Source organism: Gymnogyps californianus, chromosome 8 (assembly GCF_018139145.2).
Source record: "Gymnogyps californianus isolate 813 chromosome 8, ASM1813914v2, whole genome shotgun sequence".
NCBI classification, from domain to species: Eukaryota; Metazoa; Chordata; class Aves; order Accipitriformes; family Cathartidae; genus Gymnogyps; species Gymnogyps californianus.
Genome location: NC_059478.1, coordinates 36,037,849 through 36,058,031, shown reverse-complemented (window position 1 = coordinate 36,058,031; position 20,183 = coordinate 36,037,849). Strand labels below are relative to the sequence as shown.

Here is a 20,183-nt window from a genome sequence, read left to right as displayed (position 1 = left end):
GCTGCAGGGCGATGGAAAGGGGATGCTGTCATCCCTCGTGGGCGTTGCAGTCAGCTCCTCCAGCACCCAAAGCACCAGTTATATAAAACCGTAAAAATTTTCAAGTCAAGTTCTTCTCGGTTTTCAGGGAAAAGAAAGGATTCCAGGACTTGCTGTAAATGAGATGGAACTTTTAACCTGAACTGCAAGGGGATTACTGGTTTGAGAGACACAGCCTGCCCAGAAATGAGTCCTGTTCTGACCGGGAATATGTGTCTTACCACTTAGAGGATGTGTTTTATGGGGGAAGCGTCCCACAGTATGTCACTTGGTGTCTCCTCGAAGTCAGAGACCTGTTCTGAATGACTCTGCAGCCGGGCAGCGCAGTAGCCCCCGGGTGCCATTTCCCGGCCAGCCAGCCGGCTTGCCCACGGCTCCTTGTGCTCGCCTCCCACAGTCCCGCTCGGGCAGGGAGCGGAGCAGAAACGGGTGAGGCGGGAGCACTAAATGGAGGCCCATGGGGCTGAATGGGTGTATTTAAAGGGTTGCATGGGTTGAATTTACCTATGGATTCATAAGGCAGTTTTGAACTCACTTATCCTCTTAGCTTTGCAATCCGGGTGAAGGAAGTAGTTGCACAAGAAGTGGGGATAACGGTAGCTTTTGGTCCTACTTGAATGAAGATTTTTTTCATTTATAAGTACTGCCCGAGTACTACGCGGATGTAACCCAGGAGAGTGTCCTGAAGGCTGTGTGGAGACAGGCATACGTCAAACATTCGTGTGATGTACAGAACGTGGGAAAGCTTCGTGTGCGATGCCGTGCAGTTTGTTTCAAGGGCGGCGAGGTGGGAGCTCCAACCCGGGCTGCACTGCGAAGGCTCTTGTAAAAAGCGACCGTGTGCAGTTTTAATTAAGCAACCGAGAAGAACTGTTTTTTACAAAGATTAATAGGTCTATGTTTTAATTATGGGGAAATAATAGACTAGAGAACTAGGAAAGTGGGAGGTATCAAAAAGAGAGGATTAAAAACTTTAAGGAAGCCGGGTGAGACTATATTTTTCTGTACTTACAAATTACAGAAGATCATCCCCATTAATAATGGTCAGAAAAATAATAAAATACCTTCAGCCGTATATGATGGCTAACATTAAAATCTATTTTTATGCTTATTGAGTAGAGAATTTCTGATTACAATCATCAGTTAAAAAATAAATTGTTCTTTTTTCCAATCTTCTAAGTTTAAAAATAGAATAATTATCTTCTGAGTTCAGCTGTAGTTTAATCAATACTTTTCCAAGCAAAGTAAAGGTGAAAAGAGCAAAAGTCACTTTTATTTAATGATTGTTATGCTTTCTTTAATTGTGCTACAGTGTTATTATTAACTTCTAAAAATAATTGGTCCTATGCATAGATTTTAAAAATTACATCGCAGAAAATGCTGCCGTGATACACAGAAGTTTAAAAATAAATACAATTTAAGGAAAGAGAGGAAAGGGGGAAGAGAGGGAAGGCCACTAGTATTCGCAGTTTCTACTGGTTGTCATCTTTTCAATAAATTATTTCCCATATATTACTGTAAGAAATGTTTCACTGTTGGACTTTATTAAACATCAGCATGCTCTGGCTTGAACTGTCCGCCAGCAATCGGCGGTGACCGACCACAGCTCTCTTGGGAGACCTCTGGCAGGAGCAGCTCTGCCCCGTCAGTAATGTCATCCCACGGGGATTTGTGTGCGCTGATCTAGAACTGTGCATTGATCTGGCGTCGTTATTCAGTGTATTTACGGCACTTAAAACTAGAAGTTGGAGAGTTGGGCTCTTAGCTTGAGGCTCGGACTCATCCTGAGGGAACTGCTGTGGAAGGCTGCCTGTTCTTCAGAGGTTCACGTGAAATCAGAACTCTGCTCAAACTCACTTCTCAGGTTTGCTGAAAACTTGTGCTTAAGTTCCCTGAAATGTTTGCAAGACTTAATGGGCAAATCTTTCCAGAGTGCAAACCCAAATTTCAAGTTCTTAGTAAAACTTAGCTTGGCGACTCCTGCTTTAGGATTTGTAACGTATTTTGCTCAACTAGGCTGCTGCAGTCTTAAGGAAACAGAGGTTCTCATGGAGGACTTCGGTCAGCATTGTCCTATGCACGCGCAGAGCGTGGGCGTTGCATCGCCCGGCTGAGCTGCACCCCGGCACGTGCACGGCGAGGGGCAGCCGGGGCACGCGGACCCGTTCAGCTGCGTTCCCGGTAGTTGTCGTCGGTTTGCTTTGCGAGGTCTTATCTCTTCGCAGCTGCCTTTGCCCCCCGCCCAGTCCTCACTCGTGAGATGCCTGGCTTGTCGCCGAGCGTGCCCCGATCCCTGCCGGCGCAGCGGCGTGGGGAGGGGTATGGATGGGGAGAGCGTGCACGTGCAGCGAGGCAATTCGTCTTCTTGTAGGAGCTGAACCGTTGTGGGGTTTCCGCCAAAAGAGCCGTTGTGTTTCCAGATGTGTTCATGTTCGTGCAATGAAAATAATACAGAGTTATCATTTATGACCTGCAGCTTAAAAAATAACGTTAAAATACTGTTCTTAGTTAAAATGAAGAAGTGCATCCAGAGATCAAGGGTGTGAGAAATACAATTGTAGGGATAAACGCAGAGGTTGTGTACAAGGTCGGCTGTGGTATTGCGGTCTGAGTCCATGCGCACTGGTCGGATTCCATGGGCTTGCTTCTGGTCGGTATTTTTGTTGTGCTCGGCGTTTATTCTTTGCAAATGTTCATCTATACAAAATCGGTTGGTTAAGTCACACAAAACATATGTGGAAAGACTGCTCTTTCATAGAAAATTATAAAGGTATGGGGGGGAAAAAGACCAAGCCTTCATTTAAAGGGGAAAAATTCCTTATTTGTCCTTATTTCTGTTCCTCTGCAATAACTACAGTGCAGAAGCATTGCCTCCAATGGCCAGTCACACACGTGGGTGAATGTGCAGTCCAAGTTGCCTGCAGAATCCTTTTAAGCAATAACTGCGTTTTCAGAAATGAGAAGTGATTTGCAAACAGAAAGGGATTAAATTTGTTAGATTAGAAAACATTTCTGAGATGAATCATTTGATTGCTTCTTCCGTGGAGTAAATATGCACTTTATCCATTGCATCTCACAAGCGTAGTGGGAAAATACAGCATCTTGGCGGCTATTTAATTTGAAGGCTATCCTGTGCAAAATATCTCAGCCGAATTCTGCAGCATTTCCCAAGCAGTTCGCTTCTACAGTGTTAGGGAACTTGCATGGTTTTTGAGTGAATGTAGAGAAAAGACTGCTTTGGGCTATTGAAGGAGCCTGTCTAAGGTAAAATATTTAACCTGTTTTCAAAGAACCTTATTTGGAATATCATTTTTATTATGAAGCCAACGTGCTTCCACAATACAACATGCTTCGTCAGGGTCTGAACAAGACTGAAATGTTTTCTCCTAGTTACATTTTTAGAAATACCTTTTTGTGATTTATTTTTTCATCAAACTTGAAAATCTTTCTCAACAACTAAACATCAGTTCCATTTTTAGTCCTTAGTTTTCGTGTTTTATATGGCAATTGTATACAGTATACTTTTTGTTAATTAGTGGGGTATAGAAGAAGGTTGGGTTTAGCAGGTTTTCATCTCTATCCATGATAACCATGCACCTATGAATTAATAAAGCAAAATTTCTTATTTGTTTTAGAAAGTTATTTTGAGAAAATACCTTTGTATATCAAACCAGCAAGAGGTCTCATGTTCCTTTCTGTGCTGCTGTATCTTGCCTTTTCTCAGCAGGAAAGCCTTGATATCAAAAGGGCTGTGTTTATAGGAGAAGTTTTCGGGAACCTTTGGGGCTTTCAGAGCAGGTGCCGTGAGGAGGTTGCGAGGATGCTTCGGAGCTGCCGCGACAGCATCCCTAAGCACTGCCCTTCTCAGCGCGGTTTTCATGTGGTTCGCTTTACGTCTGATGAGCATTCCACTTTTGTCTCTAATTAATAACCAAAAATTTCAACCTTTATTCTCTCTTTTTTTTCTTTAAGCAAGGCTAATTTTTTTCTTACGAGCAGGGAATTTGAGGCTGGTCTTGTGTGCTGGGAGAGGAGGAGGCTGGTTTTCTCTTTTGTGGGAAGAAGCCATAGTGCTAACGCTTTGCTGCATGTTTGTGGATGGCTGTGTGTGTATAAACAATGAGGGAGTTAAGTAAAACAGTAAATGGTCACTGAAACTACAGGCTACCTTCAAAAATATTCATTTATAACTGACTGTGTCCAGCTGCTGCAGAAATACCAGTAGACTGTAGAAAAACATCAGTGAATCTGAGGTTTCTCTGCTTCTCCCCAGTCTTCTGTTCATTAGAATCAATTTGAAAATGTTCATAAGACTTTGAAAGCGGCTCCTTGCCTTCTCCGAATGGGACCAGACCCCACAAAACTCCTCCTGCAGGGATTCACAGACGTCAGCTGCGCTCTCCGTCCTCAAAGTGATGCTTCCCCGTGACATCCCAATTCTCTGCTAGATAAACTGTGATTTTTTATCCCGTATCATATGCAGCTTCTCTCAGAACTCTTCTAGATTTCATGTTGAGACCATTAATTAAGGGAATGGTTATATTCATGATCCATTTCTGAAGAATTTCAGCCTGATGCTTCTAGTTTCTTATTCCTAAAGGGAACGTCATTTTTCCCCTTAAACAATACCACCATATGCTTGAGCTACGAAATCACCATTTTCTCCCACCTAACAGTTTCCATAGTTGTGCTATTTTAATGTTTTATCAAAGAGATGAGATCTATTGCATTCTCTTCTTCTGTTGGATTTCCTTCATGTAAAAAAACGCTTTATGAAATAGAAATGTCCCATTAGTCTGTTGCACTTTGTATTACCTTCCTTCAACTTTTAAAGTTGTTTTAAAGCCTTAAATTCTATTGTGGGCCTGGTGGTTAGCCTAGAATTTGCCTGATTCACTCTCCGCATTTCCTTAAATGTAGATAATACATTCATGATTTCCCAGTCACATAGCATCACTTCCAGTTTGTTCAGAAAAAATCCCACATGCTCCTGGATTTGCAGTTTCATGCTCTCAAACGTGACTCCGTTAAGGTTTTTCTCTGCCCTTGACTCCATTAGCTGCTCTGCCTTTTCCCACATGCTGGATGTCCCCTTCTTTATGGAAAACTGGAGTATAATGCTCATTTAGTTTTTGAGCCATAGTTAAATGTCCTTAACCTCACTCCAGATGGGCTCAGTCTTTTTTATCAGCTCATAGAAATAAAGCTCCTTCTGCATGCTCTCTCTGCTCTTTCATCCCCTCACTTCTCAGCCACAGAAAGGGACTCTCCTTGCTGGCCGTTCCTCCCGGACACCCGTCTCCCAGCCCTATTTTCCCATGCTCTCTACCCAGGCTGTCACCATTTTCTTTTGCTCAGGTCTCATCTCCTGTCTCCAGTCCTCCTCTTTTTATGACAAATATTTCCTTGTCTATGGCAAGGTGGTACTTGACGTGTCTCTGGTGTTTGTAGTCTTGTCGTATTCTTATACTTCACACAGTCCTGTGCTCTGCTGGTGTTTACTGGTTTTCTTCCCATCATTATGTTTGCCTTCCTGACTTGCTGCTCTTTCGTGCGTTTTCCTGGCTGCTCACAAAAATCATCGCTCTGGCTGAAGTTCAAGAGAGCATCCCTAGGCTGTCAGGCCCAGCGATCGCTTTCACTGTCAAACGCCGCAAGGTAGAATATAGACTGCGTCGTCCAAGCATCAGTTGAACACACAGTTAAAATGCCCGTGGGATTGAGGAGTGGTCTTTAGCGTCCTTTCTGTCTCCTGCTCTCCCATCTGTCACCAGTGTCACTCCCCTCTTTCCAGATGGCAGAAAAGTTTGATGGCTGCTCCAAAGCCATCGGTTGCGTCAAAACTTAGAGCATCTCCTCGGACCATTGTTATCCTACCGGCCTGCGTGCCGCTGAGTGGCCGCTCCTTTAGCTCTACCAGCGACGGGGGTTCCTCAGCGCCGGTGCAGCTTTGCATCCTCTGGCATCACCCCGTTCCCCCCCCGGCCACCGCTCTGCCCGGCCGAGGTTCAGGAGCGACGCACTCTCACCCCAGCGCCGGCTCGCCTCTTCAGGGATCCCGCCCCAACAAACGTCTGCTTGCCTTCTTATTTACTTCGTTGTGCTAAGAAGTGCTGTCAAAATCATTCACCGGCTTCTCACCGCTTTTTCCACCAAGTTTTAGTAATTGTGCTTGACGCCATGCTATTCTTAGGACTTGTCAGTGACGTTTAATAGCATCCATCACAGTGCAGTTCTCCTCATCCCAGTGTGCAGGTGAGCAACTTAAGATGGAAAGCTATTTTAGAGAGAGATTACAAATGTTTCCTAATATGCAATACAAAATATTGACAACAGCAGCGTATTGCAGTGCCTAATTACCTTAGTAGAAGGTTACGCTTCTGTTATGCCTGGGTGGCTTTTTTTTTTTTTGGTTGCGTATCTACAGAAAAGATTTTCAATTAACATTGACCTTTAATACTCCGACTGGTTTTTGATTCTACAGATGGTGAAACGGATTACAAATTAGATTTTGCAATATACCTTGTTCTTTATATTTCTCAGCTGATTAGTTTCAGACAGTTTGCAGTACCTACACCGGGGCATTTGGCTCGCAATTCCCTCACAATCTCCGGTGCTGTGTTCAAACCCCCAAGATATTGTGTAGCAATGCTGTCAAACTCTTCCGATAGAAATGTTTTCATTCTCCAGCTGTACTTTGTACTCATTTTAAAAAAAACAAAGTCCTTACTTTATGGAGGAATATTTTTGAACTACAATTTAGAGGGAAAAGAATCTGTCTGGGGTACATCTGCTTCTGATTGTAGGGGTCTTGTTTTTCACCGAGCTCCGACTAAGGTGACTATTATACCCCAAAGAGCACTATTTTTGGTTATTGTTCTAATAATAACTGAAAAAAAGCTAAAGTATGGGATAATAAACAAATCACATTCGTTTGAGTCACTACCATACCAAAGACATTTTAAGAAATATTTAGTAGAACTATGCTTCATATTTCACTGTTGTTGTCAGCAGGGAAATCCATGCTAATTGAATGTATGTTTGCTTTAAATGAGAGGTGTTGAATGTAAGGTTAGCAATGACAAATCTAATAACCTTTTGAAAAGAAAAAAATACTGTTTTGGATGCTAAGATGTCACTATGATTTTTGGTGGAAAAAGTCTCTTGGTTCCCTAACTAAGCAAGCAGAAGTTTATTGTGTCTTAGGGAAAGGGCAGTAATTTTGCACAGGAGCTCTTGCCGCCTCCTGATCCTTACGGGCTGAAACTGGAGCAGAAAGGGCTGCTCCGATGAAGTCATTGAGTCCGGTTCGGAAATAACTGAGACTTCCTACCTACTGCTCCACTGACCACTCACAGCAGGAAAATCAGAAAGGAAGAACGCAGCAGAAAAATATATTTGTGTTTATTGTGTGTTTGTAAGATAGGCTTTTGGTTTTATGATGATTTGTGAATTAACAAATGACTCGTGTTTTGAGGTTCAAGTCTAATATCGTGTAGCTGTATTCAGTCTAAAAATCAATAGCAAGTTAATGGTATTTAAAAGCTCCTACGTTTTCATACTTACGGTTTCACCTTTTTTCCCAGGTGTTACTTGGAAGATGGAGCTTCAAAAGGTGCCTGGCTGAATCGGTCGAGTATTATTTTTGCTGGAAGTGATAAGTGGTCAGTAGATCCTCGAGTTTCAATCGCAACAGCAAATAGAAGAGAATATAGCCTGCAGATACAGGACGTAGACGTGACAGATGACGGTCCATACACTTGTTCTGTGCAAACTCAACACACTCCTAGAACGATGCAGGTGCACTTAACTGTACAAGGTATGTGTTTAAACCAATTGCAAATTGTTATTGGAGATGTACTAAAAAAATCTGTGTTTATAGATGGGAAACATTAGCTAAGCACATTTTAAAGCTTTTCATTCTTTCTTTCTTTCTTTTTTCTTGGATGTATGTAGCCATAGACTGTATCTGCCATTGATTCTGGGCCCCTGCAAATAGATAATGAGCCCAGAAGGGTCTCCAACTTGCCAAATTCAGGTTTAAATCCTCACTCCTACTCTGCTGGCAATTGAACAAGTTGTAAAAATATAAGAGGAAAATACCGGGACAATAGTGCAGGTATAGTTCCTGGCAGTGGTGCTGTGCGGGTATCTCTCAGTTTGGTACAGGTCTCCTGCGTGGCTCCAAGTTTGGTTGTTTTGCATGGTATTCAGCCTCAGCACCACGTAAAGGTGCATACTCAGGTGCTGAGTTCACAGAAGCTTTACAGCCTTTGCATTTTAACATTCATACCAAATATTGCCAGAAACATCCTCGTTTCCTTTACGATGTCAAGATGTGTTCAGAATTAGGCAGTGCCGCTACTGCAGCATGCCGTGGAGGGGTCACTGTGGATCAGGACCCAGCTGTCCTTGGGGACAGAACAAGGCCACAAGACATGCTTTGATGACCATGGGATAAAAGTATCAAATAAAAGACAACTGATGGATGCAGTGAGACAGACGCCGGAGCGCGATCTGTCGTGCAGAGTTCGCAGGTGGCCCGGCCATCAGCGGCGCCGGCACCCCAACAGCCCAGCTCCAGCTTTCCTCCAGGACTGTTTTGAGGGGAGTTTTAAAGGAGGAAAATGAATTGGTTTGTGGGCTCCTTCAGAGGCGGTTCCTCGAGGGCAGCCTGGGAGAAAGCACAAAAACGCTTCATCCCGCGGCGGTCCCGCGGCGGTGGGCAGGGCGGCAGGTCGCTCCTCGGGAAGCTCGTCCCCTTCCCGGCACGGCTCAGCTGGAAGGAAGGATTCACCGGGGCGCTTTATGGCCCATCAGCAGCCCCACAGCCCCGAAGGTCTTCTTGCGGTTCCCATAGCACTCAGCTTACCTGCCTGCATGGATGTGTCCTACCCCCGTGAAGCTTTAAGCATGAAGTTTTCTGTCAATTTTATTGGCATTTAAAAGATGCAGTGTTTCATTTGAGCACCTCAGGTGTCTTCTCTGGTGTGTGCCATCACAAACGTTGTTATAAAAACAAGAATTAGCTCATCAGCTTAAAAAAAGGAAAGCTAGCATGCACAAAGCAATTTTTCAAACACAGAAATAGAAATTCTATTAGATTTAGAAATTTAATATAAACTCATTAGAACCAAAATAAACAAGTGAAGACAAAATGAAGCTGATTTTGGATTAAAATCCACAGTTTTTGTTTCTTCCAGACCAGTTTTCTCACAGGAATACTAAGATCCTGATATTGTTAATAAGAACAGTCCATTTATTTCCGTGAGACAGTTTTCTGTTATAAGCGCTGCAGAACAACGGTGTCAGTTTTACACGCGTGGAGGTAATATTTATTGCATTGTTCCAGGGTGAGAAATTCTTAGTTTTGATTGTCTTTGTAATAGTTAATGCCCTCGTGCAAGGGGCTAAAAAAAAATGTTGGAAATTAGTTGCATGTATAAAACATATAAACAGGAGCTTAAAATTAATTAGGCTAACTACAAGCATATAGAGAAATAATAACTCAATAGTTAAAAATATGCATAATTATTAAGCAATTGCATTTATATCTTCAGAAATGCAAAGTATAACCTAAGGCTTTAACTTATTAGTCTTTGGTGTAATCATCATTAACATTTTCTTTTGCATTTTTATGAGTAATAAAGCAATGAATATAAAACAGAAGAATTTAAATGGCAATCTCTATTAATCCATATGGCACACCAAAATCCCTTACAAATAACGTGTATGAAATGCTTCTCAAACTAATTATTCTTAACCACTGGACCTTTAGACCCCAATGGTTTGTAAGAACGTTAGGCTGCTGCCTTGTAAGAGCTAAGTGTGTTTGTTGCATAAAGGACGTTATTTTATCAGTACAGCCAAAAAGCCACCACTTAGTCATTTTTATAGCCTTCCGCAGAGGCGGCTGTTGCGTGCAGACCCGTACACGTACTGTTTACGTGGGGGGGTTGTTCAGGGATTGCAGAAGTATTTGCATGCTGTCGGATTGGGAAGCTGGAATGAAGAAGCTGTGACAGTATCAATTATTATTTCAATTGTGTATATATATTCAGTTACTCCAATATCATTTCAGCTATATTTTATGTAGGCAGTAGGGACCAGCTCCATGAAGCACAGCCAGAACAAGTGAGCCATTTTCAAGGTAAAGTTAAAAGAAATCACCGTCCTTGTATTTTTTTCCTGTGTAGTTCTCTTAGCATTTAGCCAGAAGGGAGAGCTGCTGAGCTCCTTGCTTGGAGAGAGAGGTCCTGCATCCACTGAGCGGCAGAGCGGGCTCAGCAGCTCTGGAGGATGCCCCATCCCATCTCGGTGATGACTGTGGCCACTTCTTTCCATTCCAGCTCATATCTTTATGTACATATTACCATAGATATTAATAATCATCAGCCGTGCAATGGATGCTCAGTGGATCGGAAGGGAGTCACGCCAATCGCTCATCCCACACGGGTGGGATCCCACCTTGACTCAACACTGAGTTTTGCACGTTAATTTAGAGAGACCGGCATCACACTTACCGCTGTCATTAGCTGTCCTGAATGGGACTTGGGCATGTAAGCACTTTTAATCAGGTCGCTTCGTGCTTACACTGCTAATAAAGCCATCGCTTCACCTTCCGTGTGCAGAGACTCAGGAGGTAAGGATGCAAGATTCAGGCATCCTTTGAGATGGAGATTGACCTCTCTGAAAGTAACCGAGACTGCAAAGGAAACATCAAACAGCTAATTGGTGCTATAAGCTTATATATCCTTTCCTGCTGAATAGGGTTCATAGGGATGATACAATAACATTTTATGTAAGCAGTTTTATGTTTCCTTTTAATATTGTTCATGGCTTTGTATTTCAAGATTAGAAACAACTTCTGCTATTGGGGAGAAATAAATGAAGGGAAAAGCAGGTCTTTTGCCAAAGTAAAATCATTCAGTCAAAGGGCTGGGTTTCCTTTTACCTTGTGAATAAATGATCAGCAGCAGACCTAGAGCAGCACAGGAAATAACAGGAGAAAAAGAAAATTTTAAAACCAAGTCTTAGCCCTTTAAAATTCCTCTGCCCTACAGGCTGTGTTCTGTCAAGTAACGTTGAAAGAAGGCGTTCTCCTGCTGAAAACGGCAGAGCTGGAAGAGCCGGGGGGGTGAGCATCGTGTCACGAATTAAGTGAATAAAGACTTATGTCTGATCATAAGCTCCCAGATAGGTTCAAACTCCAGATTGCAAAATTATTTGCTGTGAAACTCCACTTTAAAAGCCATGTAAATCCAGCTCGCTCTCTTTTTTTCCTTTTTTCCGTGTGTGTGAGGTCTTTCTATATACACAGATCCAGTAGCTGTCATTTTGAATATCCTCTTCTCTGCTATTTGGGCTGATAATTTCTGAACGTAGTCATGTAAGTGTTTCAGAGAATAAATGCATTTTAATGGGTTAAAGATGCCTTGATTTCCATCAGTAAAACACAGAAAGGTAACATGATCAGTAAATAACCAAGGCTGAAGGGAAGCAGCAGCCTCTCCATCACTGTCCTATGCGCGGATACAGGGAGCTGCGAGACCTGGTGGGGTTTGGCCACACTCAGGAATCTCTGGCAGAGCTTCAAGTTGACTTTCAGTCTCCCAAATCCCTGCTCAACGCCTTAACAAGACCACCAAGTCAAGTCCAGATCACTGTTACCTATTACGTAGTTACACCTTTTTGTACCAAGAAAATTAATCAAGATAGTTAATAAAAAAGAAAAAAGCCTAATGTGTCTTTAGCCCACATTTACATCAGTGAAAGAAAAATCACGTGAAAGAGAGGAAGATAATCCAGTTAACTTTATTTCTGTGACCTTATTAAAAAGAAGTGAGAATTATGAAGTAATTAATTAAAAGTTTAGAAGGTCAGAGTTTGTAATCAACTCCGTCTACCTCAGTGCCAGATGCTTGATCTGCAAAGTCATGAACTGCAGATGATTTAAACATCAGATGTTTGCCACAGTAAAGTAAAAAAATGAAATACCTCTTACCACGCTATATTGCTCATAATTTTTCTAGCAAAAGGTTGCAATTTCTGCCATTTCTAATCTGACATTTATTCTACCAAAGTTTAAATTGCATCCTCCAAGCTGCGTTTCCCTTTCAATTTGCAAAAATATTAAGACATGTTTACCGATGTCCTTGAGAATTAATTTTGCCGCGGGGCAGAGCGACAGGTCACAGCCCAAAGTCTCCGGTTCCCTCCGTGTGTCAGGACGCGGTAACGATGCTGTCGCACCGTGTGGGGAAGGGGCAAGTCGGGCTTCTCGTTTGTGACTCCAGGGAGACAGAGGCCAGAACAGGGTGTTCAAAAGGACCTCAGCCGCCGAGGGAGGGCTGCCAGGATGATTAGGAGAATAAAGAACACATCTGCAAGAGATTGCTTTGCTTAACCTAGCGAAAGAGGGCTCGGGGAGAATTTTGTTATGCTTTATTAATACACTTGGTGTGGATCCCAGGGAGGGAGAACAAACATGCTGGCTAAGGGAGAGCACTTTTACAAGACGAGGCAAATATAACTTAGCCAGGTATGAATTTTAATGTGAGATGAGGGGAAGGTGCTGCTCCCCGTCGCGTTGTAGATGGGCTGTCCAGGGAGAGTGGCCAGGGTTCGGGACGGTGGTTCCCACAGGGGCTGGTGGGGCAGGGGTGACCATGACGTTGGTGAGCAAGGTTTGTGACCGTGGTCTTCCTGACGATGGGATTAAGGATCTGACAGATCTGTTTGTCTCCTTGAACGTGAACGAGGAGCCTGGCGATGCTCCTGGTGGCAGCAGCGCCAGGATCCGCTGGCACAGTCTGGATCGAGGGGTGTTTTTTCAAGGCTGTATTTTGGTCTGTCATGGATGCACAGCTCGAATAGGTCTGTGGTTTAGGCTTTGAGGTGTAGATAACAGGTCTCATTCCCTTTGCCACCCCGTCTCCAACTCCCCACGGTCTCTGCTGCCCTTGCTTACCCCTGCTGCCCCCTCTGCCTTCCCCGTCCTGCAGGAGCCCGGTTCCTGGTCACATCAGTGCTTTCCGTCAGTACCAAAATGCTAATACCGGGGAACTGGTGACACAAAAACTTTCCTACATAAGTTACTTGCCATCTTAATTTTTATTTTAATCTAGCCCGTGCTGGGCACATTGGGGGCTCCTCCCGGGACAGACCCTGTGCGTGTGAGACCTGGCACTTGCTCCTGTCCTGCCGTCTCTGCATCGTCCCATTTCTGTACATAATCTGCACTTGACACGGTGTGCATGTAAATAATTCAGTTATCTATGTAAATGCGATTTATAGATTCAGTCAGAAACCGCAACCTATATTTTTTATTTAAACATGGATAATATTTCCAAAGTAATACTCAAGGCCCTTTTTCTGTTTAATAAACCTCCTTAATGTCCCCTAAATATTAATGTATTGATTTAGTCTTTGCAATGTTTGCAAAGTCTAATTTGTTTCCTCAATCAGGCCAAGAGGGACTTGCATTTGGAGCTAACGAGATAAATCTTACCCAAATTTATTTAAAGTGGGACAAAATAAATATGCGAAAGACTTCTAAAATCATATAACAACCACTTTCCAGCTAAAACTGACAATCCATTACTCTTTTAAATTGCTAGCACTCAAGTAGGATGTCAGTTTTCGTTATAAAATTAACTCGCTAGTGCCAGCCACTGTTATCATCTTGTCCCTGCTCAGCACAAGAAGAAAAAGACTTAGAAAAATTGTTCCGGAGGTGGAGGCGGCTGAGTGAGATTTGCTCAATGATCGAGGCCCCCCAGCCGAAGGAACCACCCACTCCAGCAAACAGCGTACTTGGACTTGCCGTTACCGAGGGCTGCATCCACAGTCATTAATGCATCACTAATGACCGATCAGAATGCTTTCTCCAGGATTTGTATTTTTTATCCATTCATTAAATTCCTCCCACATTTGTACCTCTCACAGCATTCAAATGAGCTACAGGGGCTCTCTCTCTCTAAAATATGTATGAATGGCTTTTCCCCTTCTTTAAAAGACTTAAATCATGGAAAATGTTTGCGTTAGCGGGTGATCTCATTTATAACGATGTAAATCAGGAATATTTTCTCTGAAGTAGAACAGGGCTGTACTAGTCTGAAACTCATAATTCTGCCGTGTTGGAGGTGCTTTACAGTCATGGCTTCAACTGAATGTCCATTATAAGCCTGAAATTTCCATCTTCTGAAATCTGCAGGCAAAGGATAGTATATGCAAAATAATCATTTGCTCTCTGGTCCAAAGTATATTAGCTCTGTTACATTTGAATTAAGTTGAATGAGTTGTTTTGTGTCCTGTGAGAGTCTTGCAAAAGGTGTGTTCAGCGGAGTCCAAAGCGTCTTTCAGCAACTTCTTGCATTATACAGCAACGCCAGAAGCAGAAGTAAGGAGGAAAAAATAAGGGGCAAAGCAAAAAAACCCAACAACTTAGGTTAGAGAACGTAATAATCTAATGCAAAGGGCAAAAATGTAGATTATTAAATTCTGAGCTTTGCATTTGTTAGGTTAGTTAGGTTCTTCATCCCCTCCTCTACCAAGCTAGAGAGGCGCGTGAGCTTCCTGCTGGGCACAGCATCTCTCGTACTTCCTAAAACATTGGTCTGGTAAGCTCCCACCCTACAAACAGGAGAGCTCCCTCAAATAAAACAAAAACAACCCGTTGGAAATGTTGTGTGAAACCCAGGTTGTAAAAAGGGTTATGAAACTTTTAGAAAGAAAAATTTTAAAAAATATTTTGGAAAGGAAGCCAATTCAGAATGAGAATTTATCAAAGAGTGAGCTGGTGACTGTGTCTGCTCTGTGCAGTGCGTCTCTTCTGGTTCTTACTGGCACTAAGGCAAATACAAGTCAAATCTACTACTCTGCATTAGAACGATCTAAAGTGCATGATGTCAACAAAAACCGTTGGGCCAGCTTTTATTTCTTTTATTTTTATTCCTTTTTAATTAAAGTGCAGATAACCTCCATAGTCTTCCACATCTCAACGAAAAGGCTTTTGTGAAGGAATTTACAATCATCAGAAGTGTTTGACTTGAAAACGTGAAAATAATTTCATGGTTAGTACCACTCAGCGAGGATTGTGGGTAGCCTTCTCAAGTGCTTGTAGAGCTCTGACAGCATACCCCCCCGCCTAAGGCTTTAGCATTGCGCTGGCCACTAGCAGAGCGAAGATGCTGACTCCACGACGTCGTGTGTCCGGGCATGTGGATGGAGCTATGGGAGTCCATTAGCAAAAAGTCATTCATAGCAGAACGTGGTGTGGGATTGCATCGTATAATGCAAGAAATTATCGAGGCTGCCCAACCTACTCCTTTTTCAAGACTCTGTATTTATTGAATATGTCTTTTTTTAAGATTTCATATCTACTGAATATGCTGCTCCCACTGAACTCAACGGCAAAAATCCTGATAGCTTCACTCAAGAAAGAGTCAACACTCATTGCAAGACTTGCTTGGAAGACTGAAATTGAAATGCTGTTTTTTCCATTGTACTACCTCAGAAATACAATTGTCATCTGAAAATAGAATGCGGCAATGCAGAGATTTTAATTACAATTACTTTATCCACATGCAATTTCAATTGAACAGATCCTCCAAAATGTTGTTTTGTAACTGTAATGAACTGCAGGAGTATTATCTTAAAGACACAAACTTTGGCTTACAACACTTTTAAGGGTTTGGTTACATATGAGTACACATTCTTCTGACTGCCCTTACTATGGGCTCTACTATTCCCTCTCGGAATGCCTCTTCGCCGTCCTGTTGATTTAATTAAAGGCAATTGGGCTGGCCTGGAAAAACTGAGACATTAATTATTTTGTTATTCATTGCCACCATTTCTACATTGCAAGTGTTTTTGGAACTCTGTACCCTGAGTAAGCAGTATAATATTTTATTGAGCTTTCTGCTGCCTGTCACTGTGATCACTGTGATTACTGTGATTTATCTGATTTTTTTTTCCCATTGGATTTCCTGTTATTTCAACTTCTGTACTGTTAGACTGTCAGTTGTCAGGAGAAAAAACGGTGTCCCATGTTTAAAAGTTTAATTTTTGCTTGGAGTGATGTTAACAAAGACAGTTAAATAGCCTTGGAGCATGTTGGAGACCAATCTCTGCAACTCTTACTCAGAGTGTCATCTTTTTCATCACCTAGATTTGAAAGAGGTTGTAAAAAATATCCCACCTGATGCAGGGTAGATCTAGAACATGCTGGTTTTATCTTGTAAAAAGGACTTTAATCTACATGTTTAGTGAAGACTTGCTAAGGAGGTGCAAAACCAGTGATTATCCTCAAATGAATTCCCAACATTTTTGAAAATCCTTATCTTCTCTTTCCCTAAGATTGAGGAGAAAACACTGTAAAAGTATTTCAGGGTCAAAATTTTGGCACGATAAGATTTTTAGTAAATTCTTCCTCACAAGTTTCTAATTAAGGCAATTAAAACACACCATATCAGGAATTCTGTTCATTGTAATCCATGAAAAAATAGATCTATATATGACAACCATTTCTATAAAAACAGAATGGAAAGAAACTGGGGAATAAAACAAAAAGACACATCAAGTGTTCTTAACCGGCACGGCTGTGTCCCTTCATGGCGTGACCGACAGCGGCACGTCTTCGGTGTCTCTGCGTGAAAGACTGAGGTCAGCATCTTACTTTTAGCCTGATTAAAACTAATAACATCTGACATACTAAATATCCTAGTTGAAATACTATAATCTGACAAAATCCTTTTGTCAAGTCCAGTTAATGTTTAAAAAGTGAGACAAATGGAAACTGCGCTGGATTTACAGGTTTCCCAAAGAGCGAAACTTCCCCTGCGGCATCCCTTGTCTGCTGATGCCGCTGAAGACGCGGCGTCATAACTATGTCCACACGTACTTCTAGAATCAATCACTTATTTAAAGTAATAAGTGTCTTATTCAAGGCTCCAGGGTGCCAACGATAAATAATTTTACCATATATACAATGAAATGGCACCTCTTACAGCATTACAGTTTGTTCTGTGGGAATTTCAATGCCTGACTAGCCGTCCCTCCACCTCCGCATCGTTAGCAGAAAGCCGTCAGCCCTGGCCTCTCGGGCGCGGGAGCCGCGCCGTGTGCCCCACGCTCACCGGCCTGCTGCTCACGCAGCTGCCGCTCCTCTTCCCTTTGATCCCGTGTTGGATGCGGTTGCTGAGTATGGGAATATCCCTGCTTACTTGCAGGGGATGATGGAGATCCACGGACAATTGGTGGAATTACTGGTCTCCTCATCTCTGGCATGGGAAAGGTGACTTTATAGAGGCGAGTGGAAGGAGCTGGGAAAGCGTTAGAAATATTTATTGATGCTACTTTCCTTTTTTAAAGAGGTAATGGAACAACGAGATTAACAGGGAAACTGAGCTGTCGGACCAGCGATCAGACAAGCTCCTTGACAAAGCTGAAGATGAAACGTGTCTTGGGCAAGCCACTGTCATTGCAGCCGCTTGCTCATCTGTGAATATTTGTTTTCTGCAGTTATTTACAGAGGAAAAGGAGCAATGCTTTGAACATAAACATCTAGCAATTAAAAATTCCTTTTTAGGGCAACTCTTTTAGACATTAGAATAATTTCTCAGGGAAAAAAAGGGAGACATGCCTTTCACGAACTTCTTAAAACTAGGGAGAAGAGCATCATGGAAACCAGGACAGAACCAATTCTGTGTGTTTTGTTGTGTGACATGACCTTGCTTGGTTAACAGCAAAGGCTTTGAGAATTACACATTCCTTTGCTACCATAATGAAATTCCAAATTACTTTTAAACTGCTTATCTGGCTATATTGCAGGTTAAGTAACTGTAATTATAAACACTGGAAATATTGTTCCAAGTATCAGTACAGGCAATTGCAAGTATATGAATATAATAAAAAGAACTCTATCTATAAAAACAATAAATATACTTGTAACACTTCACCTTTTGAAATTATTAAAAAACAAGTGCAAGTTTTCACAAACACATTATTTTATTGAAATGGGAGGTGGAATTAGAATGAGGTCCTGCAAACCGGGAGTGAGCTAGCCTAGCTTCTGTTCTGGTTTTGCTTCTGCGCCTTTGTCCAGTTCTTGTGATCTGGTTTCCTGGAAGCGTGGGGATCGTATTCACCTGCCTGTAAAGGATAATGCCAGCCAGCCAAAATCCACTGATGTCCACAAAAAGCTTTAAAAATGCTCAAGCTGGAAATGTTTTGTGTTGCTACAACATGATGCATTCTGAGAACAAATAGACGAAGGAGATAGAGTTAATTATAAATCACAGTGACAGGATACTTTCCAAGAAAATTTGCAGTAACCAACATGCAGTTCTTAGACATTTTGCTGCTCAAAAGTTTTAACAACTTGGGAAATAGCTTCTGCCCGTTGACAATGGCTGTTGCTGTGTCCCGGCTGTCTCTGTGCTGGCAGGCACGGCGGCACGGAAGCAGGAGGATGGATCTGCGCTATCGCCTTCCTCCCCTGCATCTCCCGTCCCCTCTTGCCTTCCACCTCCAGTTTTGCTTCCCGTTTTTTCTTGCAGACCTAGAGAGGTGGGTTGGAAATGGGGTAAAAATAAAGAAGCTGGCAGTAGTTTCTCCTGTGGAAACACTGCTAGAACAATGCAGTGCGCCAGCAATAATATCCGGGTGTCTTGCTACTTCATCATCAACGAGAGGGTGGTTTGCTACCGGCTGTAGATTCCTGTTCTCCCAGCTCATGGTGCTCCTTGCTGGACATTGTGACCTTTCTGAATTTGCTTGCAATTCATTCTAAATTTAGTCTCTTGCACTGTAGTGATCAGAAACATTGGAAACTTATTCATACAAGGAACAGTTCATTCATACTAGCTATAGACTAAAATCAGTGCATTGATAATAAGTAAATAATGATTGGCCTTTTATAACTGTATTCTTTTTAAACTTAAATTAAATTTGCATAACAATTCCTAACAGAGAAAAGCATTACCTTCCATTTTACAAGTGGGGACCCTGACAGACTTGAGAGGATAAAATCAGACTTATTTCACGGTCTGAAATTGCCCTTCTGATGTTCAGCAATATGAAAATCCAGCCAGTAAGGCATTAGTGGAGAGAAATAAAACTGGTGGATGGTTTCACCCACATTTATTTTGAAGTGAAATGTCCACGATCATATAGCAGATAACTGGCAGGGATAGAAGAGATTTTAGAGTTCTTGTCTGTTGATACTGGCTATCAGTAATGTATATACCAGGGTGCACAAGCACATACATGTGGATGTGTATATGCAAGTTCCTTGTTGTATACAGTCATATTATGAGTCAAACTGTGGCATAATTCAGTATGAATATGCTGAATGTGGAGAGATATTTCATAGATTTGCCTTTTCTTACAGATGACAGCATTCTGTAATTGCAAAGAAGCAATATGTTAGCCGTATAGGTCTGTAAATGAACAACGATTTATAATGGATAAGAAAAAGATTTGGAACTGTTCACCACTGGCCTTATATTTTTTGAAGGTAATTCTGCACATATGTTGAACTTTATCTAACAGGTAAAAACTCTGTGCCATAAATCCAACCAGTTGTAAATGTCAATATTACATACTTAAAAACCCTAAAAACATTGAAATTAGCATCTAGAATTCTGAAACCCCATTAAGCATTGGTCTTATTGGAATAATTAGGTAGTAGCATCTGTAAAAGTGTGAAATGTCATTTGGGCTCTTCAGAAACCTGTTGACAAACCTGTTCCGGATTTTCCTTTCTATGAAATTTAAACAATCGAGCTGTCTTCTTTGAGTAGCAGTGCTGTAATTAGTCTCTAACATTTTATTCTTCCATGTGCAGTCTTTGCCTATGTACTTCTCTTTCTGTGCACTCCTACAGACGTAGCATTATGTACGCTAACATTCAAATGGTACTAAAGCAAGGAAAAGCAAAGGCTGCATACGACAGAAAAATGGACTGGGCAATGCGCTTGCTTTTGAGGGAACAGTGTCCCTCACTCCTGTGATGGTGTAAACCACCTCTGATCATTCCTCCCTCCTGATTATACAGGGGCCTCACAGGCACAGACTATCTCAAATCCACTGCGGCAGCATCATGCTGCAGCTTGTCAAGGCAATACATTCTATATTGCGTA

The 20,183-nt window shown here is 42.1% G+C and overlaps 1 protein-coding gene across 2 annotated transcripts in view; it reads left to right on the top strand.

Moving 5' to 3' along the window:
- Positions 1-20,183, top strand: part of NEGR1 (neuronal growth regulator 1) — a 297,810-nt gene that overhangs the window by 129,656 nt on the left and 147,971 nt on the right. For both annotated transcript variants that reach the window (XM_050900845.1, XM_050900844.1), the window contains exon 2: positions 7,626-7,858. In XM_050900845.1, coding sequence (XP_050756802.1) covers positions 7,626-7,858 — 233 coding nt within the window. The remainder of the gene's footprint in view (positions 1-7,625; positions 7,859-20,183) is intronic.